The following is a 22,618-nucleotide window of genomic DNA, read 5'->3' as shown; positions in this document are numbered from 1 at the left end:
TCACACAGAGAAGCCAGGCTGAGAAAGGCTGCTGCAGGATATTTAACATGCCAGATTTTCTTTGGGAGTGAAAGGCTAGGCTGGGTGGTAGGAAGGTCTGAGGAACATTTGATTATGTAAACGTATTTCTTTGATAAAGTATAAAGAGGATAACAGAAAGAGAAACAGGGCTACTTTATTAAAATACTGAGTTTATTTCACATGTATATTTGTCTCCCCACCATTCCCATCTGTCTGACCACCACTACTACTATTCCTATCATAACATTCCATACATACTTAAAACCAAGCAAAGGGTGGAGTTCCATCTTTAAAAACTAAACAGGCATTTTGGACAACACATTCTTGGCAATGGAACGTGGACAACATTTATCAGACACGGTAGGGAAAGTTCTCACTCTGCATTATAAAAAGGACAGCCAGATATCAACTGTTACAGAAATGAAATAAGACGGAAAATTTTTAACAAACTGTTTAAACTATTTTCTTAAAGAGACTTCCTCCACTGCCAGAGATCTTGAATAGCCTGGAAAAAAAAAAGAAATGTGGTTGAAAAACCACAACACTTCATAGACACCAATAAATTAAACCACGTCTCTGTACAATTCAAAATAGCTATTTTTCATTCCACCACCAAAAAGGTTCACTCTAGTTAATTAATAACTGATTTCAAAGAAACTTACAATTTAATTTCAAATTGAATGATTGAGCATAAATTGAATGATCATACATTTACATAAATTATAGGATTCTTGTACGCAAAGTCACTTTCATACTAACATACACTTAACAGCTTAGACCTTTAGCTAAGGAAATCAGACTAGTTTGGTCAATGTTGCCTCAATGCCACCTGCTTTAGGGCCAAATTCAGAGAAAAACACGTACCTGTATATGGGACACATACTAAAAAGTTACATTTATCTGAAATAAACTATATAAATATACCAGTTATATCCTTCTTTATCTCTAATTATATTTCCATGATATCTTAATAGTTCCTTGTTTTATAGAATTTGCTTATAAATTGCTTAGTTAGGCTTATTATCTTGGTACATTTTAAGTTTCTAGAGTGGTCACATCCAAATTATTTTATTAATGAGTAGACATATGAGGCAGTATATATATATATTAGTTACTCAGACAAGCTCTTCCAGTTTAAACACATAAAACCGTCTTCCATGACTTGTCTTTCCATTCCTGAAAACTAATGATATTGTACTGCTTCATATCAACAGGAACTGAGTATCATGTCATTCTCTAATCATTAAGTTAAATACAAATACCGAACTATTCCACACTATTTGAAAAAGTCAAAAGGTTATCAGATGTTCCTTGATCTGCTTTATAGAGAATACTGACCTTGGAGTAATTCATGCTTCAACTTTGACCAAACATTGTTTGCACCTTTATACAAACATTCAGCAAAACTTTTATCTGCAGTTATTTCCTCAAAAGGTAGTACATTTTCTTAACTCTTTAATTCAAGAATTTCTGCAAAAGGTTGCTATTTCTCAGGTCATTTAGATTTTATTAGCCTAATTCTCACAAGCAACTCTGAAGAAAAACTGCACAAGCAATGGGAAGGTATTTTATACACTGTGATTATTCATATCTGCAACTGTGCAATAAACATGTGACACGTTCAGTGTTGTGGTAATTTCCATTAATAGTGAAGTGAATGATCATATTTTTCATTATTACAGGAATTTCATCTTGGCACTTCAAATTATGCTTTCACTTTTGAAGTCAGAAAATACTTCTGATAGCAGTGAGTTCAGTCATTTCAGCTACAAGACTGGTATTATACTATTTGGAAGGCCTTTGCAATTTCAACTTTATCATCACATGAATTTTTCTTCATCAAAAATTATATTTTACCACTTCCTTTGGTATTAGCTTATATTACATATTTTCTTATGCTTACCAGTTACAGATGATAATTTATATATCTCACTTGCCATGATTTTCAACACTGAATTAATAATTATCTACTGTACCATCTTAAAAGGGCTTTTATTTTACTAAAATGCCCGCTATTCAGAAAATTCACAGAATATACACTGGCATTCTGGAATTCAAATATACATAAAGAAAGAATAGCAACCAGAAGAATCAAAAAGATTCAATCTGATCATCTCAAGGCCACGGAAATGAAGGCTAACTCACGTAAAGAATATTAAATCACTGCAAGGCTTTCAAACCTGAGAAAAAGTGTTGCCATTAAGTGACTTAAGTACTAAATACTGTGGCAGAAAAAGAGCTCTAATAACAAATTTCTTAATTTACTGAAGAAGGCTGAACACAGGAGATTTAGGGAGTCCTGACAAAAGCAACACAGACCATGTCCTGCATGTGCATAATGCCTAGCAACCTTGTGCAACGGCTTTTACATTTTCCTTTACAACTGGAGTCGTCAACTAGAAGACACTAAAAATAAATGCATGATTTTTCTTTTACTGACAAAATGCCTTCATACTGAGAAATATAAAATCTAAATCAATATATTGAGTACAATTTGGCTTCCTGCTTCCAGATTTTACACTTAGGTCTATTTCAGCAACATGTACTTCCCATAACATCTATGAAGAAAATCACCTCTGCCAACTCTTAAGAAAGCAAAAAGACCAGACTGTCCCAAGGAGCCAAATGGAGCAGCAAGGAAAACCGCAGCTCATTTCCTTAGCCAACATGGTACCAAAAGCAAACTGAGTTCAGTAACCAAGAAATAACTTACCATCTATATAAAAGCTGGGAAAATGTACTAAAAAAGTTATCTTCTCAGTTTTTGCCAACTAAATTCTTAAGAGTTTCCATGTATTTAATCTGAAGTATTGTCTGTGGTTAGGAACCTTTTAAAAGAAGCCAATACCTAAAGAGACTAAACAACCATAATAAATCACAATAAAAATTCTGGATTTGGTCATGTCTCCAGAAAGTTCAGTTACCTCCTGGTCAGTCATCCGGAAACAATTCTTCACATAATTGATAAACTTGGCTTCCACTTTGGGAAGGGAACCACCCTATGGAGACAAAAGCATTAAGGGTAAGTATAGAAGCATTTTTTGAGGGAGATCATTATGAAATTCCTCAAAGATTTGCGTGCTATTTATGACACAGGATTATTTGTGATCATTCCTTGTCATTTCAAATCTTTTAATACTGAATAAATCCTTTTTAAAAAAGCCTAGAAAGACGTTTGCAGAGCATATTAGGACCTAGGTCTTCCATACTGAGTAAGTTTCTGACTTCCGCCCACCCACTCCCAACCACTCTAAAAAACAGATAGCCCCTTTGAGTATCATATACACAAGTGACAAAAATTGTTAACCTGAATCTTCTATGCATTTAAGAAAGAGGAGGGAGTTTCAGGTGTGGTGAATTCTTAACTGCCTTATCACCTAGAAAATAAACCTCACTTTAATTTATTTTAAATTACTGCCACATCTGTTATTTGATTCAAATATTTATTGAGCAGCTAGGGAAATACATGGTCAGAGGCGAGGCAATTGTACAAATAGAAAGCAAAGTATAAGGTTCACTGAATCACAGCAGGCAAAGTGTTTTAGGAGATCAATTGATTGCTTCCAGCCTGGAAGGGGTGTGGGTGGGTGGCCAATCAGGAAAGGGGATTGAGATTAAAATAGAAGACTTCAGTCTGGATTGTTGATGATACTCAGTTTGGACTATATGTGTCTCTCCTTTTCCTCTCCCCATCTTTGGGCTTAATTTACCAGTAGTGCCCAGGGCTGTTCAATGTGCCTGCAATTAAACCAAGGAGATAGGACCATATTAAAATTGAGGGGGAGGATATCTAAATTGTCAGTCAAGCACTGTATGCAAGGGCTAAAAACACAGCAGTGATACCAGGAAGGCTAAAAGGTTTACAGCAGTACTGAAACAAATCAAGAAATACATTCTCGTTCTAAAATGTTAGTTTTCCAACTGACTCCTAACTGCATAAGGAAAGGAAATCTACTGAAGCCTTGCAGAACCTAGAAAGCATAGAGCAAACAAGGGAAAAGGAGTCATTAACTTTTCCTCTCAATTCTACATTCATTTTCAATAATTTAGGTCTAAGAATATTAATATTGTTCACAGAATTTTAAAGGTTCCTCTCAAATATGTTTCAAGGCATTTAAATCAATTACGCCATACTCCAGAGTTCACTAAAGTCCATGAAATGTAGATTCGCCCAACTACAAATCAAGCAAGTAGGACAAAAGCTAATCTTTTTCTCACATGTTGCCACTATTTAAGACAAAAGATAACTAAATGTAAACATGTTTGTCATTCAAATATTCAAGCATCACATGTACTGACTGGTGACACCTTGGTGTAAAAGGCAAATAGAAATAATTCATTTGTTGAATAATTCAGAATGTTTCTGACTAGTCAAAAGTGAGTAATTTTTTTTAAACTGTAACAGCCAGACTACATTTCCAGCTGTTTGCAATTTTAGAAGACTCATACGCCCTCTGCTGGTACTGTGGCATCTTATGAATAGAACAGGCAATGGGAAATGGTCTAATTAACATCTAAAGTCAGAATATATCTTACAATCAACTTACTTGTGTTCCTTTTATAATGGAAAATAAAGCACATGTAAATTCAAATATACAAAAAAAGAAATCACCAGAGATTATAAACTAGTAAGCCATTTTTGAGAGAATTTCACACCACAAAAGGGTATTGGGATAAAAAATGAGAAACAGTCCTGTTCCAATCCCCAGAAAGTTGAAGGAATATTATTTTACTCACTTTTTCTATACTTGCTTGCATTTTTGCTTTAATGTCTTCTACAGAGCTAGGTCCTTTTGGTGTTTTAGGTGTTTTTTCCTGTTTCTTGAAGGATTCTTGACCCTGGAAGAAAAAGTAAATTTCAACACAGTATCTGGATTTTCTCAATAAATAAAATTCTTAAATCCTTTACTATAAAAACAAGTGTGTATACACCAGAGTTGAGTTACCAATATAAATTAATGCATCTGAACAATTATTTTTGCCCTTAAATTATTCCTTAAGAAAGGAAAAGGAAACTAGAAGGTACCCAAGAATGAATCAAAGGTATTAGTTTTATGCCTGGGGCCCATTCCACAGAACTTAAGAAAAAATCTCCCAATATGCAGCCAGCTGTGAGAAACTGCCCTATGTGATAAATATACATTTTATATATAAGGAAGAACCCTTAAATAACACAATATCACAGGAATCTTTGTTGGCTTTCTCCCTTATGAGAAAGCCAGCCGCAATATACAGTTGACCAGTGAACCTCAACAGATGACCCCAGCACTCACCATGGTCAATACTATGCCTATTACTAACTTACTGTCAGCCCTCCACATCTGTGATCCCTCTGCATCCAGACTGAACCAACCATGGATGTGCAGTACTACAGTGTTTACCACTTAAACCCATGATGAATGGGCCCATGCAGCTTAAAATCGCTCCAGGGTCAACTGTCCAGTATAGGATGAATGCTGATAAAATAACCACATTTTAGCTCTTTTGACACCCTGAAGTCATTCTCCAAAGACCTACCAAATTTTATGAGAGCAGGAGAACCTAACCACTTCAGTGAAGCTCGCATTAGTACATCTGTTACCACTTACTTTTGATCTTGGTGTTGACGGTTTTGAGTCTTTTCCATTTTGGTTTGATTTTTGTGCATTTTTGGCTGGAGTATCTCGTACAGACTGCAATTAATTAAATTCATCACATTAATCTTAATCAATGCCCCTCCCTACAGAACAGAGTTACTGCAAATTAAACTGCCCCAAACCATATAAAAGCAGCAGTCAGGTTAAGATAAAATCATCATTTTCACAAAAGGGCTAATGGGGAGAAGGCTACTACTACACAAAGAAAACAAGTTCATTCCTCACTATTAGGAATGTTTTCAAAATAGCCCTACTCAAGAGCAATTTTAAGTAGGAGATCAGCATCTTCAATGACAACTTTTGATAACCATCAAACAAGCAATGGCATCAAAAAATCCCCACCTTTTGTTACTATTTCCAACAATCTTAAATTACTGTACCTTACTTACTTTCTTTACTGGAGCTTTTTCTTCAACTTCCTCATCAAAATCGTCATCATCATCACTACAAATGAAGTAAGTGCTTATTACTTATTCAATGTACTCAACAAATCTAGAAAGCTTATCTAGAAAGTGGAAGAACTTGCAAGTTTAGTCAAAGCAAATCAAACTTTTGGGGGTCGACGAAAGAACTGCAAGCACAATCCTTGAGGGAAATCCTGTCAAATGCAGCATATGGGTGAGACTTACGGACATCACACTAAGTGAGACAGTCAAGACACAAGACAAGTACTGTGCGATTCTACTTATCTGAGGTTTACCTAAAGCAATCACTCTACAGAAACCAGAAGATGGGTGGCTGCCAGAGGAAAGGTGGAAATGGGGACTTTTTATTCAGTGGTTACGGTTTTTAGTATTACTAGCCGAGCCTGACCTGTTAAACAAAATGTCATGATGATTAAAACTACTAAACTGCACACTTAAAATAGTTAAGATGGTAGAGTGTTATTTTTCACAACTGAAAGTAGATTTTTGAAAATGAAAATAGGGTTAAAGAAATTAAAATAGCAACATCCCACATTCATGGACTAGTAAATACAAGATGGCAACTCCCCAAATTAATTTACAGATTTAACACAATCCCTAAAAGAATCCTAGGTGGCTTCTCCATAGAAACTGATCTTAAAACTCACACTGAAGCTCAAGGAAGCCAAAATGAACCTGAAAAGAACGATGTTGAAGCATTCATGTTAAGTAATTACAAACTAAGGTGTATAAAAACTACAAAGCAACAGAAATCAGAATGTTTTCCTAGAGGTAGGACAGACATGGAACTGAAGGGTCCAGAAACAAAAACTATGTAAGCATAGTAACTATTTTCAAGAAGGGGGGAAAGACCAGTCAATGGGGAAAGATCTTTCACAAATGGTGCTAGGACTACTGGGTATTCACAGTACCTGGCTCCTGCCTCACAGTACACACAAAACACAGTACATACACAATTTAAAATGGATAAAAGATCAAAAATGAGCTAAAATTATAAAACTGGAATGGTTCTTAGGTTTGACACCAAAAGCACAAATTAAAAAATTAACTGGACTTTATGAAAGTAAAAAACTTTTCTGTAAAGGATTGTCACACAAAGAAGACAACACATGGGATAGGAGAAAACATTTGTAAATTCTAAGGGATTTGTTTCCAAAACATACAAAAGTTCTTATAGCTCAATAATATAAAACAAGTACTGGCACATGCTACAAAGGTGAATCTTTAAACATTGAGGCCAAGTGAAACCAACCAGCAGAAAAGGGCACATATTATGATTCCATTTATATGAAACATCCAAAACAGACAAATCTAAAAAAAAAAAAGTGTATTAGTGGTTGACTAGAGCTGGAGAAAATGAGGGGTTATACCTTGGTTTCTTTTGAGGTGCTGAAAGGTTCTGAAATTGGCTGCCCAACTGGGCATATACCATCAACTACAGAATTGTACACTCTAAATGTACAAACTGGGGGGTTGGGGGTGGGGAGTGGAACCCAATTATTAGAGAAGTCCACGAGTCTGAAACAGGAAATAGTGGAATTGCTTGAAATTTTAATTACCTCACAAACTGAGTATTATATAGTCTCAAAAGTAAGACAACTTTATCTATGTTCAACCAAAGAAACACTTCTTTTCCAATACCAGAGAAAAACATCTGCTGTGTTAACTGCATCAAGTACCATATAATTTACACTAAAAGCATATAAAATCTTTTAAGTGACTTTTATCAGGGATTTTTTAAATCAATTTTGGCCCTAGTACCCAAAAACTACACGTGCTACACCCATAATGAAAAGTAAGATGACAATGATTTATATACAACCACTACCAGTACTGTAAGCAGTTTCACTTCATCAGAATATCGCCTAATAAAACAGGTGGAGAGGGTGTTTTTTCTGGATAACCCCACTTTTCCCATTGCTACCTCAATGTAGAACCAGAACAGTCTCCACTACCCCCTCACTTGACCTGGCTCCTGTGGGAAAACCTACAACTTGGAAGGAAGTACAGCCCAAGGAGCATCAGGACTCAGCCCTAAGCACGGGCCACTTGGAGAACGGCCACTCTTGCCCAACAGGGGCCCCAGGTCAACCAGGCTTGCACACCTAACACTTTCCTGGCCCCTGAAAACTGTCCTGTAGTATCACCCGTTACAGTTGCCTGGGCCACTCAGTAACAATCATCTACCCAGGTTGCATTTGGAAACCGTAACCTTTAAACTTTTTATACTGGAATACAGTTAACAGTGTTGTGTTGGCCGTATTAAACTTTTTTTTTTTTTAGATTTAAAATGTTTTATTTTTTATTTTTTAAAATTTTAAAGTCTTTACTTCTTACATGCGTTCCCAAACATGAACCCCCCTCCCACCTCCCTCCCCATAACATCTCTCTGGGTCATCCCCATGCACCAGCTCCAAGCATGCTGTATCCTGCATCAGACATAGACTGGCGATTCAATTCTTACATGATAGTATACATGTTAGAATGTCATTCTCCCAAATCATCCCACCCTCTCCCTCTGAGTCCAAAAGTCCATTATACACATCTGTGTCTCTTTCCCTGTCTTGCATACAGGGTCGTCATTGCCATCTTCCTAAATTCCATATATATGTGTTAGTATACTGTATTGGTGTTTTTCTTTCTGGCTTACTTCACTCTGTATAATCGGCTCCAGTTTCATCCATCTCATCAGAACTGATTCAAATGAATTCTTTTTTACGGCTGAGTAATACTCCATTGTGTATATGTACCACAGCTTTCTTATCCATTCATCTGCTGATGGACATCTAGGTTGTTTCCATGTCCTAGCTATTATAAACAGTGCTGCGATGAACATTGGGGTACATGTGTCTCTTTCAATTCTGGTTTCCTCAGTGTGTATGCCCAGCAGTGGGATTGCTGGGTCATAAGGTAGTTCTATTTGCAATTTTTTAAGGAATCTCCACACTGTTCTCCACAGTGGCTGTACTAGTTTGCATTCCCACCAACAGTGTAGGAGGGTTCCCTTTTCTCCACACCCTCTCCAGCATTTATTGCTTGCAGATTTTTGGATCGCAGCCATTCTGACTGGTGTGAAGTGGTACCTCATCGTATTAAACTTTTAAATGTACTAAATGGTCTTCAGCTTTTCTTGCTTACATCAACAGCAAGTCAACCAACCCCACACCATACCCTTTCCACCCCCAAAACAGGACCCACTGATCATTATCTCCTAACCAACAGAATCTAAAACTTGTACCCTCAACGGATCTATTAACTGCCTCTACTTACTCATGTATCTGATGATACACTTTCCCCTTTTACCAAAAATCTTCCTGATTTGGACCTGCTAACCATCTACACTATTCATTCCTCCCTGATCAACTAACTGAAGACCACTTAAAGGAGACATGGAAGACAAGAACACCAACCATTTACACTGTAGTTACCTCAGGAATTATCCCTTTTAAAGATAGGAAGTCTTGAAAGTTATGCAGGTAACTTAGAATTTTAAGCATTCACCTCTTTCCTATTTTCTGCTTTCTTAATCATGCTCAAAGACCTTTTTAAATAACTACCAGCTTGGCTAGTTGAGGTTACTGAAAACCCGATTTGCAGATTTTATTTTTCATTAGTGCATGTTCTCTCAGAGCCTGTGTTAGATTCCAACTTCAGTTGGTTTCACTATGTATGGACCAACGTGAGAACTCAAGAACAAAGCTGTCAGGCAATTAAACATTCAGTACTAACAAATTTTTATATTGCTACATATAGGAAAGACTAATTATGACTAACATTTTATTCCATAGCATGTCTGTAACTTTACCACAGTCCAACCTAGTTAATAAACATATCAAATCTTGTTTACAATCATTTAACTCTCCAATAAAACCCTACTCCCTTTTAGAATCTAATTCTCTCCTAAGGACCAGACAACCATGGGCCAAAATCCTTTTTGGGGAAAAAAATCATCATGTGACAACTTACAAAATGTATACAGCCGGAGCTATTCAGATTCTTTTTAGGCCTAATCCATTTATTACTGTACAGTAATAAAATACAGCAGACAGCATACAGTAATGTATCCACTAAATCCTCCCCAGGAAAAAAAGGAACCTTGTCAAATATATTTAGGAAATGCTTCATACTTCATCCTTACTGACAACCACTGACCATTCACCTCTTGTGTAACTAAAACAGTTACTTAATCCCACATCACTCCCATACAACTACGTCAAGTCTCTAAGGGCTTACTACTTACTCTTCTTCATCATCATCATCGTCATCGTCATCATCATCTTCATCTTCATCAGCAGCAAGCTTTACTTTTTTCTTTAAAAAATAATTGGACACACACTCATAAGTAAGTGCTTATCCAAACTACTGAACTAAAGGCAAGAATATATTATGTGTAGTAGATTACATCCATACCTGGGGAACCTTGCTACCACTTCCAGGGGCAGAACGCTTTCCAGATATACTTAGGAGTTTCACCTCCTCCTCCTCCTCTTCTTCTGACTCTGCATCTTCCTCCACAGCTAAAATAAATTTCTTTTATTAGCCACTACTAAAACTCAACAGCAAGAACTCAGAAAAAAAAAAAAACACTGCTTTTCTAGTTATAAATTACTAGGTTCCCACTTGAACCTATTACAGACAGGAGCACCAGAACTAAACATACTTTATAAAGTCCAAATTGGGAACAAGGCAACTGCATTAAGACTAAAGAGTGTAACATACCTACTAAGTGCTGTCCACTGATATGCACAGGCCCTGAACCACACTTCAACCGTAAGACCACAGGTGGTGTAATTTCAAAGCCCCCAAGAGAAACCTAAAAAGAAATTATAAACCACTAAATATTGTGGAAAAAAATAAAAGGTTACATGTTTGGTATGAAATCTGTTCATAACTTTAAAATGTTTCTGAACAAGCAAACCCATCAGCCAAATGAACACATCAGTGAGCCTGTTTTTTCATAAACAAGCAGCTACCACCATGTTCAAGAGTTATCAGTCACCCCAGTGACAGAAGAGTAACCTAAATGATATCTTAATGTGACAGAATTGGAATAAAATCTAATCAGACAAAATTAGACGAATAGTACTCATGCGCCCTTACCGTTGGCTGTACAGACATCTTCAAAGTCGCCAGGGTTACTTTAATTGGACTGCCTTCATAATTCATCGCCTCTGCTTCAACAATGTGTAACTCATCCTTTGCTCCAGCCCCTAAACTGACCTGGAAAGACAAAAACAGTGCTTCAACTTTCTACAAGCCCTGCAAACTAGTTGTTTTAAAAGCAGACAATTATAACCTTTCATTATGACCACTGACCAGAGAAACTGACTTGGGCACAATGCTGTCTTCAAGTTTTATGCGACTAAGATTCAGTAAATCTAAACACAGAAAAACACATTTGATAACACATAGGTTTATGTCATCACGCATGCAAAGTATAAGTCACCTAACGTTTATTAGACACTTACAACTTAGGTTGTAGGCTACAGGCTGTCTGTGGGGAACAAAGTAATATCTGTATCTATCCCTCTCTTAAAAGGCTTTTTAATCCAACTGAAGAAGTGAAGTACACAAATAAGGAAAGCTGAACAGTGTGACTGGACTTTACAATTGCCAAGTGGTAAAGAGGCCAAGTTTCCTGTCACACATTTAGAAAATCAAGTATGTACAATTACTCAGAAAAACACAATTATAAAGTATTAAGCCACACTTAACTAATAACAACTAAAAGGCTGAAATCAAGAAAAGTTATGTATTTTGAAAAGTTTAAGTACCGTTCTTAAAGATAACTGGTGCTCATTTTCATCATTATCCACCTTGAAGTGATAATCTCTGTCAGCCTTTAGTTCACAACCTGTAAATTAAGAACAAAACCAACTGTAACAAGGAGAAAAGTAACACTGAAACTTCAGTGTGTGTAACTAAAGCATTAACTTGTAAAGGAATTTTTACTATTCTAGCTACCAAAAAGGAAGAGGTACCACTCCCTGCATTTTTTGATCACAAGTTTATCAACATCAAATAACATCCATACAGAGCGTTATAAATTCCACTTTCCCCCTATACTATTTAATTCTCAATTACATAGTCTCAGAAATAGGATCAAAAATTTAGTAAAGCTGGAATTCAAACCCATCCTAACAATGTTGATAAAATCCCACTATTTAAAAAAGTTGATTACCTACCAAAATTCCCCAAAAAAGTGCCAACCAAATTTAGAAGTGGCAAGAGTTACATAAACACCTACATCAACAGCTTGTATTTGTAGCAGAAAAACTACAAACGTAGAACTAAACTCCTTACAGGGGTCAACATTCCACTTCTGAGGTGTCAGAAATCATGCACATTCAATTCTGCTCAGAAGTTAAAACATGGAAATATGTTAAGGATATTTCTAATAGAGTTAACATAAAAATTTTGATAGAAATAGATCCGAAACGCTGGTTTTTCAAAATGCTAAGAATAAAAGCCTTAACGTATATAGTGCATATTACAACTACCATTCATGAATAGGCAATTATTTGAAATACCATCAGAATTAAATTTTAAATAGTTCTATTTAATTACCATCTAATAGTTACTGGAAGAGATGCCTCAAAGCCTGACACAAGGAAATGGCGTCAACAATTAAGTTTAGTTGAGACTGAAAAACCAAGAAAGACCCTTAGCATGGTACACTGTGCGTGAGAGGGAAATCCCCTAAACCTTCCAAGTTTAACAGAAGGCTGCCTTCCCTGGTCTCCCTCTACCGCCCCAAATCATTTGTAATGCAATAGTTCTGGAAGCAAGGATCGTCTAATTTTCCTTAAGCCGCTTCTAAGTTCAGTACCACATCTGTAAAGTGGGCGCGGTGAAATTAGAAAAAGGATTCTCTAAACGAGTACTACCAACATAGATGTTAAGCACTGAACAAAGACCTCCAGAGTCCTGGCGCTACCAACCACTTCACCTAACATTTCCCGCCCACCAGCCTCAATTAAGCCCTAAGTCGCCAGGCTTGGGGGTGACAAGACACCAGAAAGCCCCGGATGTAGCGCCCACACCCCCTCCTCCCAACCACGTGGCAACCACGTGCTCCCAGCGGTCGCGGCCTCCTCACGCCCGGCCGGGCCGCACCTCCCCTCCCCGCGTAACCGGCCGAAGCAAGGGGACCGAGTCTTGGCCCTACAGTCCTGACCCTGAGGCCCGATGACAACGCCATGCTCAATCCATCCTCTCGTTCAGAAAGGAGGCTCAGGCCTCACACTCTGAAACCACACAACCTCCTGCACCACCAACCCGGAGATCAGCATCAGGCACCCGCCCGGAATCAGAAGCCTACCAACTCACAAAGCCCCAAGAATAACTACCCGGAGTTCTATCATGGGCCCCAGCTAACGCCGAACTCTCAACCTGTCGCTCCCAAGTTGCTTCAGGCCCTAGGCCCCGACCGCTCATGCTCCAGCCTTCAGGCCGTCCCTCCTTCCCACCCTCTCTCCGTGCTGCCGGCTCGATTCTCCTGGATCCCCATCCCTCAGGCTGGAGGATCCTGGCAGCTCGCTTCCGACTCCCTCAGACCTCCAGCCTGCTTAGTTTTCTCCGCTAACCCAGGCCTCAACATGATTGCACTCCCCCATCAAAGCCTCCAGGCCCTCCGCGGCCTCGCTCCAACCCCCAAGCAGTTACCGAAAAGATAGTTCTGGGGCCTCAAGGGGCTCATGTCCATGTCCATTGAATCCTCCATGGGTTGGCGGCACGCACTTATGTGGGAGAGAAGCCGGACGGAATTAAACGACTACTATTCGAACCAGCAGCCGCGCAGGACGGAATCACACCAGGGAAAGGACGCGGGCTCCCCGCGTACATATATAGCACCCTGGAGATCTCGCGAGAGTTCCTCAAGTCCCGTTTCCGCGCGCGTGCTCCGGTGCACCCGCCCCTCCCGGTCGCTCTCGGGCGCAAGCGCTCTTCAACCTCACTGCTTTCTACCTCGCCCCCCACCTCCTCCAGGTACTCCGCGGGCTCCCACCGCGCACGCGCACTTGTACCTCGGCCCCACCCCTCCGCAGCAGCTGCGCCCCGTGCGCAGGCGTGCTTCCCCGGGTAGCGCGCGATCCCCCCTCCCTGCAAGCCTTCCACGTCCTCTCCCGCTCTGGCGCGCGGGCCTTGCGCCAAAAGCCTGCGCAGCCCACCCAGCAAAATGGCGCCGGTAACGCTGAGCTGTGTTAGGCGCTGGAGGGCGAGCTGGTTGTGGGTCGGAGAGCGGCTCCATTCACCTTTCTCCATCCCCTCGTGCCTCGCAGGCCTCCACACAGGCATAACCACTGCGGGTTTTTATTTGACTTGCCTGAAGGGCTGGGCTCAGAATTCATTGTTTCCCTAAAGTTAAAGCTTGTGGTTCCACATACAGTGAACTATGGAATATCATCTGTTGGAGAGAAAAGATGTAGCTGCTGGTCACTCTTATTCAACTGTTTTTAATCGCCCTGTCCTTTCTGAGGAAACATCTCCGAAGTTGTCCTTCATTATGTCATTCGGAGGCAAAAAGGGACTGAATCGGCCTATTCCTCATGAGCACGGCAGGAACCAAGCCTGGGTGATTTCTCCAGACCGAAGGTTTTAAACTGCTATTCCCCGGAGCCTCAGGGTTAAGAATCCGCCTGCAACTCAGGAGACGCCGGTTCGATCCATGGGTCAGAATGATCCCTTAGCGTAGGAAATGGAAACCCATTCTAGCGTTCTTCTGTGGGAAATTCCAGGGATAGAGGAGCCTGGCGAGCTGCAGTCCAAAGGGTCGCAAAGACTCGGACACGTCGGAGTGCGCACTGTAAGATCCTGTGAGATATGTGTGACTATCCCCACTTCTCAGATAAGGAAACCAGCCGGTGCCCAAACTAATGAGGTGATTACTGACAGGGTTCTCTAGCTCCAAGTTCAATACTAACATCCATCTAAAACAGCTCGCAGGATTATATGAGGGTGCTTATATGAGACCCTCATTGTATGAGGGGCTGAGGCAGTGCACTTCTTAGTCTTTAACATTCCTGAGAAGATTCTGACCTGTAAAGAAGGCATAAGACTTGTAAGAAATGCCTATTAATTAGTCTCTTTGGAAGTAAGCCTGGATATGAGCATCTCAAGCTAGGCTTTGACAAGCTGAGGTCCACCGCTCCCGCAACCAACCACAGCCCTGGACACTTTCCTAGGATTCCCCTAGTTATCTTTTTTATGTCAACAGATCAAATAATAAAGAAGTGCTGTAAGGAGTAAAAGTAGTGGCAGTAATTCCCTACCCTCTTTTTTTCTGAATACAATCTACTTGAGATAAACTATGATGCACATAAACCAATTACTAACAGAAGAACATTTCTAAATTTGGGGAAATCAATGCTTACACTATGTGAATGGACTAAGCTGTTCCCCTCCTTTTCCCTGCCCCCAGATGAAGAAAAGTCTTCACCAGCTTGGTTCTTGGATCTTTTAAAATGCAGAGTGTGAGCAATTGCTAGAGAAAAAACTGAGAAAGGCTAATAGAAGAGAGGACAGGCCTGTGGCTGAGGAGGATTTAGACATTTAGAATGAGAATGTCTCAAGAGAGGAGCTACAGGATGGTGGAGAAGGAATTAATGTCTTCTGCTGCTGCTGCTGCTGCTGCTGCTAAGTCGCTTTAGTTGTGTCCGACTCTGTGCAACCCCATAGACGGCAGCCCACCAGGCTCCCCCATTAAGCCTGCGCAAACAAGAGTTGGAACCACTTCGTAATTTCTGGATTCTGGACCATGATTATTCAATACAACTCTGCACAGAGCCCGTACCATTTGGGAGCCATAGCTGGTGTTATATAAATACATTTTCTCTTTCAATATTGCAGGCACTTAGTCTAGATATGATCTCATGGAATAGATAAATATGATCTCAACTGATTTAAAAAAAAACACTTTTTGCATTTCTCAGACTTAAAAATGTAATGAATACTCATCTTTTAAATAAATTAGAAGTATTTAAACTTAAGCAGGTGAAAAACTAAACTGCCCCTCTTCTCATATCCCCATTCCTATTCCCTAAGGTTAATCAGTGTTAGTAGTTGAGTGACTGTACTTCTAGACTATATATGGGGAGAAGGGAAGGATTACATAGTTGTGGGGGGGGGAGGTTTAGTATATTAACACATATGATCCATACATTGCTCAACTTGGGTTTTTCTTAATATTTATTGTTGGCTGTGCTGGGTCTTTGTAACTGTGCTGACTTTTCTCTAGTTGTGGCAAGTGGGAGACACTCTAGCTGAAGTGCATGGTCTCATTGCGATGACTTCTCTTGTTGCAAGGAATGGGCTCTTAGGGCGCAGGGGCTTCAGTAGTTGCAGCCCGTGGGCTTGGTAGTTTTGGGTCCCAGGTTCTAGCTGCTACTGCTAAGTCACTTCAGTCATGTCTGACTCTGTGCAACCCGATAGACAGCAGCCCACCAGGCTCCCCCGTCCCTGGGATTCTCCAGGCAAGAACACTAGAGTGGGTTGCCATTTCCTTCTCCAATGCATGAAACTGAAAAGTGAAAGTGAAGTTGCTCAGTCGTGTCCGACTCTTAGCGACTCCATGGATTGCAGCCTACCAGGCTCCTCTGTCCATGGGATTTTCCAGGCAAGAGTACTGGAGTGGGGTGCCATTGCCTTCTCCCCCAGGTTCTGGAACCCAGGCCTAATAGGGTGCATGGGCTTAGTTGCTCCATAGCACATGAGATCTTTGCAGATGAATTCTTTACTGCTGAGCCACCAGGGGTTTCCCATATATATTCTTATGGATATCTGAAAAGAATGTGGGGTGGATACTGGGGAGGCCACTTCAGAGTACGTCTTGTCTCAGCACGTGTGTGCATGCTAAATTGCTTTAATCGTGTCTGACTCTTTGCAACCCTATAGATCGTTGCCTGCCAGGCTCCTCTGTCCATGGGATTCTCCAGGCAAGAATACTGGAGTTGGTTGCCATGCCCTTCTCCTGGGGATCTTCCCTACCCAGGAACCTGCATCTAGGAATGAGCCTAAACTGCCATCTCTCCCACTTTCTATTATCAGATATTTTAAATCCATCCTCTCATTATGTACTTACTTGAAACATCCACTTTTGGAGAGGAGAGGGGCAGAGTTTCATAGGAGATAATGTGAGAGCCGTTCCAGGTAGGGGTGATGATAGCACCAAACTGTGCTTCGGGTTTCAAGATGTGCTCAAACAGTCCTGAGTGGAGAAACTGTGCTGCAGCCGAGGCTCACACGCATTAGAAGAAAGGACTTTCCTTTCACTGACTGCCACTATTTAACGTTACCATGTTTCATTGTGTTTACATGTGAGTTCCTTGTAGGTAGGGAATTAATTTTAATTTTGTGTGCACCCCCAATCTAATGGCTAAAATGAAGGAAGAGAAGGAAGGGCTAGGAAATATTAATGCCACTACACTAAGATTGTCCTAAAGCAGCTCATGATATTTGAGTCCTCTATCTGTTTCCTAGGTATGATTATTTTTTCCCGATTTTTTTCCTTTTTCCTGGCATACCATATGACAATAATTAGAATAATTAATAATAACATCCACAAACTAACCCCTTTTCAAGAATGTTGTTGTTGTTGTTGAGTCACTAAGTCCTTCCTGTTGAACTCTTATCAGATCTGGTCTCTGATCTTTTAATCCTGTTCCTTCTAGTTCCTGGGCAATCAGCCTTTTGTCACTGCCTGTGAGTATTTGTATTTCCTTGCATGAGACCTTTTTGTTGTCCGCGTAAAGTGGGTGACTAAAAGCACCATCCAAAGATCTGCCCATTGGGAAGATTCTCCCTCCCCACTGTCTTTCAGAGTCACCTCTGAGCGGAGGTGTTGTGTGACAGCCATCCATTTCCAGCTTGCACTAACATGCTGAGTTGACCCATCTATAAACCAGCCCAGGGTTTCTCTCTTAGTCAGCTGGTTTTAGGGAGCCTCCCAAGAAGCCACAGTTACAAGCACTGGTGCACTGCAGCAGGTGATATGGAGTCGCCATCTATTCAAATAACTTGCTTGTGCGCCTTGAACCCACTTCACCCCAATCCTGGATGTGTTCACTTTCATTGTGCAGTGGAGTGCAGTGGCTCAGATGATTAAATATCCGCCTGCAATGCAGGATGCCCGGGTTCGATCGCTGGGTTGGGAAGATCCCCTGGAGGAAGGCATGGCAACCCACTCCAGTATTCTTGCCTGGAGAATCCCCATGGACAGAAGAGCCTGGCGGGCTACAGTCCATGGGGTCGCAAAGAGTCAGACACGACTGAATGACTAAGCACACAGCACAGCTGTGTCTCCCAAGTTTTATGATTTAGTGGGTCTAACAGTGATTTGACCCTGCAGTCAGATGTTGTTCAGACACTCAGTTGTGTCTGACTTTTTGCAGCCCCATGGACTGCAGCACAACAGGCTTCCCTATCCTTCACCATCTTCCCATCATGGGACTTCACCATCATGGGAGTTTGCTTAAATTCATGTCCATTGGGTCAGTGATGCCACCCAGCCATCTCATCCTCTGTCATCCCCTTCTCCTCCTGCCTTCAATCTTTCCCAGCACCAAGGACTTTTCCAATGAGTCAGTTCTTCGCATCAGGTGGCCAAAATATTGACGCTTCAGCTTCAGCATCAGTCCTTCCAATGAATATTCAGAACTGATTTTCTTTAAGACTGATTGGTTTGATCTCCTTGCAGCCCAAGGGACTCTCAAGAGTCTTCTCCAACACCACAGTTCAAAAGCATCAATTCTTCAGCGCTCAGCTTTCTTTATAACCCAACTCTCACATCCATACATGATGACTGGAAAAACCATAGGTTTGACTATGTAGACCTTTGTCGGCCAAGTAATGTCTCTGCTTTTTAATACTCTGTCTAGGTTGATCATAGCTTTTCTTCCAAGGAATAAGCGCCTTTTAATTTCATGGCTGCTGTCACCATCTGCAGTGATTTTGGAGCCCCAAAAAAGAAAGTCCGTCACCGTTTCCATCGTTTCCCCATCTATTTGCCACGATGATGGTGAAAAGGGATAGTGAAAAAGCTGGCTTAAAACTCAACATTCAGATACTCAGTCTTTACCAGGACACAGTAACACTGCAGATGCCATGCTTTGAGTGGTTCTCTACTGCAGACTGCTTGCCCCGCTCCAGCACCCTAGGGGTCTGCATTGTGTTTCTCCCATAGAGCTTGTCAGGAACTTCTCATCTGTACTACAGATGATACTCCAGGCTTAGTGCCCATTTGGGTAATTCTATCCACCTTGCCTTTGCATCACCACTCAGTCCAGGAGAAGAGCCAGTCCTGAGTTTCTTAGTGTCTCTTACTGAGTTTCTTACAGTGTCTCCCTTACGAATACATCTGTATCACTTAGTGAAAGGAAGAACCTTTGCCCTCCCTTTCATCTGATCGTCTGGTGTCTTACATAATGAGTTTTGCAATTTCTTCCTCAGTATCATCCTTTAACACAACTGCATTTATGTAAGCCATAATTCTTTACCCCAAAGTTTCAGGAATCACCCCAGCTGAAGCTGCTCCAGGAACCTTGCTAAGGTACTGATTCCTAGGCTGTGAAAAGATCCTGTTTATCAACAAACATTATATTCACCTCTCATTCCTTAAAATCCATTGTCAGTGGATTTTTCTTCCCAGTTCTAGGCCATGGAACTTCTTCAGGGAATAATCCCTTTTCTTTCCTATCAGGTCTGGCCCATGCTGTGACTTGACTCTAGTCACTGGTCTAATAGCCAGTGGGGGAGTTGGGGACAGATGTTGGGGAGAGAGAGTATCATCTTGAAAGGCATCCACCTTGGTCAGAACCTATGTCATATTCAGGCAAGGGGGTTCCAGCAAGGGGCAGTGGACCACTCCTGCACAGCCATGGCTTCAGAGGAAGCTGGAGTGCCCATGAGGTCAGACATAGTCCCCTCAGGTATTACCACTCCAGGTCTTGGGGGCCCATTTCTTCCCTCTCACGACTCAAGAGATTTAGAGAGTCTACAAATATAGGCTCCTAATAGTTCTGTTACTACTAAGGCCTAGACCCAGTTTTTTAGCATGGTATGCCCATGGCTGAAGTTGCATTTCAACCTCACCATGAAGGCTAATAGCTCTCCCCATGTCCTTAATTGGTAATTGGCCAACCTGAGGTTATCATTTCCTTCCTTCAGAGTGCATAATTGGCATAGACATATTCATCAGCTGACAGAGCCCCCCGATCGGTTCTCTAACCTGTGGAACAAAAGCTATTATGGGAGAAAAAGCCAAGTGGAAGTCACCAAAACTGCCTCTACTTAATTCAGTTCAGTCGCTCAGTCGTGTCCGACTCTCTGTGACCCCATGAATAGCAGCACGCCAGGACTCCCTCTCCATCACCAACTCCTGGAGTTCACTCAGACTCACGTCCATCAAGTCCATGATGCTATCCAGCCATCTCATCCTGGGTCGTCCCCTTCTCCTGCCCCCAATCCCTCCCAGCATCAGTCTTTTCCAGTGAGTCAACTTCGTATGAGGTGGCCAAAGTACTGGAGCTTCAGCTTCAGCATCATTCCTTCCAAAGGAATCCCAGGGCTGATCTCCTTCAGAATGGACGGGTTGGATCTCCTTGCAGTCCAAGGGACTCTCAAGAGTCTTCTCCAACACCACAGTTCAAAACCATCAATTGTTTGGTGCTCAGCCTTCTTCACAGTCCAACTCTCACATCCATACGTGACCACTGGAAAAACCATAGCCTTGACTAGACGGACCTTTGTCGGCAAAGTAATGTCTCTGCTTTTGAATATGCTATCTAGGTTGATCATAACTTTTCTTCCAAGGAGTAAGCGTCTTTTAATTTCATGGCTGTAGTCACCATCTGCAGTGATTTTGGAGCCCCAAAAAATAAAGTCTGACACTGTTTCCACTGTTTCCCCATCTATTTCCCACGAAGTGATGGGACCAGATGCCATGATCTTCGTTTTCTGAATGTTGAGCTTTAAGCCAACTTTTTCACTCTCCTCTTTCACTTTCATCAAGAGGCTTTTTAGTTCCTCTTCACTTTCTGCCATAAGGGTGGTGTCATCTGTATATCTGAGGTGATTGATATTTCTCCCGGCAATCTTGATTCCAGCTTGTGCTTCTTCCAGCCCAGCGTTTCTCATGATGTACTCTGCATATATGTTAAATAAGCAGGGTGACAATATACAACCTTGACGTACTCCTTTTTCTATTTGGGACCAGTCTGTTGTTCCATGTCCAGTTCTAACTGTTGCTTCCTGACCTGCAGACAGATTTCTCAAGAGGCAGGTCAGGTGGTCTGGTATTCCCATCTCTTTCAGAATTTTCCACAGTTTATTGTGATCCACACAGTCAAAGGCTTTGGCATAGTCAATAAAGCAGACATAGATGTTTTTCTGGAACTCTCTTGCCTTTTCCATGATCCAGTGGATGTTGGCAATTTGATCTCTGGTTCCTCTGCCTTTTCTAAATCCAGCTTGAACATCTGGAAGTTCACGGTTCACATACTGCTGAAGCCTGGCTTAGAGAATTTTGAGCATTACTTTACTAGCATGTGAGATGAGTGCAATTGCGCGATAGTTTGAGCATTCTTTGGCATTGCCTTTCTTTGGGATTGGAATGAAAACTGACCTTTTCCAGTCCTGTGGCCACTGCTGAGTTTTCCAAATGTGCTGGCATATTGAGTGCAGCACTTTCACAGCATCATCTTTCAGGATTTGAAAGAGCTCAACTAATATGCCATCACCTTCACTAGCTTTGTTCGTAGTGATGCTTTCTAAGGCCCCCTTGACTTCACATTCCAGGATGTCTGGCTCTAGGTGAGTGATCACACCATCGTGATTATCTTGGTCATGAAGATTTTTTTGTACAATTCTTCTGTGTATTCTTACCACCTCTTCTTAATATCTTCTGCTTCTGTTAGGTCCATACCATTTCTGTCCTTTATCGAGCCCATCTTTGCATGAAATATTCCCTTGGTATCTCTAATTTTCTTGAAGAGATCTCTAGTCTTTCCCATTCTGTTGTTTTCCTCTATTTCTTTGCATTGGCCTTCGCTGAGGAAGGCTTTCTTATCTCTCCTTGCTATTCTTTGGAATTCTGCATTCATTAGGTTCAGATAAATCCAGAAGACACAAGGAAGTCTCTTGGGCAAGGAGCTTGGGTGCCTATGGTCCCTAATGCCCCTTCCTTGTTCCTTTCTCTCAATCTGCTTTATAGACACTATATTTCTGAAGAAGACCACAGTCACATCTCTTGCCCCATCTGTTCTTCTATAACCTTGACACTCCCCAATGAAGAAGCCAAATCTATGTATTCTGCCCCCTTTTGAACCTGCACCTTGACCAATAGTGTAAGGCAGAGTGACGTCATGTGACTTCCAAGGCTCTTGAGGCTCTCACTCTTGGAACCTGCCACCCTACCTTGGGAAAGCTGTGGAATGGCCTACACAGAGAAGAGCAGAGGACCGGCCCGTAGTCCTGGGTATGCTCCAGCCAACAGCCAGCACCACCTTGCCAGCCATGTGAGTGAGCCAAACTGAAGGTCCC

At 41.2% G+C, this 22,618-nt stretch overlaps 1 protein-coding gene across 4 annotated transcripts; it reads right to left on the bottom strand.

Annotated features, from left to right (window-relative positions):
- On the bottom strand, positions 156-13,935 carry NPM1 (nucleophosmin). Of its 4 annotated transcripts, none has more exons than XM_013972697.2 (11): positions 13,748-13,935; positions 11,857-11,936; positions 11,183-11,302; positions 10,802-10,895; positions 10,493-10,599; positions 10,323-10,393; positions 6,038-6,101; positions 5,610-5,693; positions 4,759-4,860; positions 2,946-3,020; positions 156-526 (listed from the first exon to the last, which is right to left on the bottom strand). In XM_013972697.2, exons 1-11 carry the CDS (start codon positions 13,803-13,805, stop codon positions 488-490), a joined length of 894 nt encoding a protein of 297 aa, XP_013828151.2. In that variant the 5' UTR covers positions 13,806-13,935; the 3' UTR covers positions 156-487. The 4 variants fall into 4 exon arrangements, with proteins under 4 accessions (XP_013828151.2, XP_013828152.2, XP_013828153.2 ...); XM_013972698.2 differs by having other exon boundaries at positions 6,047-6,101; XM_013972699.2 differs by lacking the exons at positions 156-526; positions 2,946-3,020 and adding an exon at positions 3,455-3,759.

This window comes from Capra hircus, chromosome 20 (assembly GCF_001704415.2).
Source record: "Capra hircus breed San Clemente chromosome 20, ASM170441v1, whole genome shotgun sequence".
Taxonomy (NCBI): Eukaryota; Metazoa; Chordata; class Mammalia; order Artiodactyla; family Bovidae; genus Capra; species Capra hircus.
This window is presented reverse-complemented; position numbering and strand designations above follow the sequence as displayed.

Excerpts from the sequence above, each read along its gene's own strand:
- NPM1 (XM_013972697.2), bottom strand. The coding sequence starts at position 13,805 with ATGGAGGATTCAATGGACATGGACATGAGCCCCTTGAGGCCCCAGAAC. Across the intron at positions 10,896-11,182 it reads AGATGTCTGTACAGCCAACG|GTTTCTCTTGGGGGCTTTGA; the intron begins GTAAGGGCGCAT and ends ATTTCTTTTTAG. Across the intron at positions 6,102-10,322 it reads GATGATGATGATGAAGAAGA|TGATGATGATGACGATTTTG; the intron begins GTAAGTAGTAAG and ends CTTCATTTGTAG.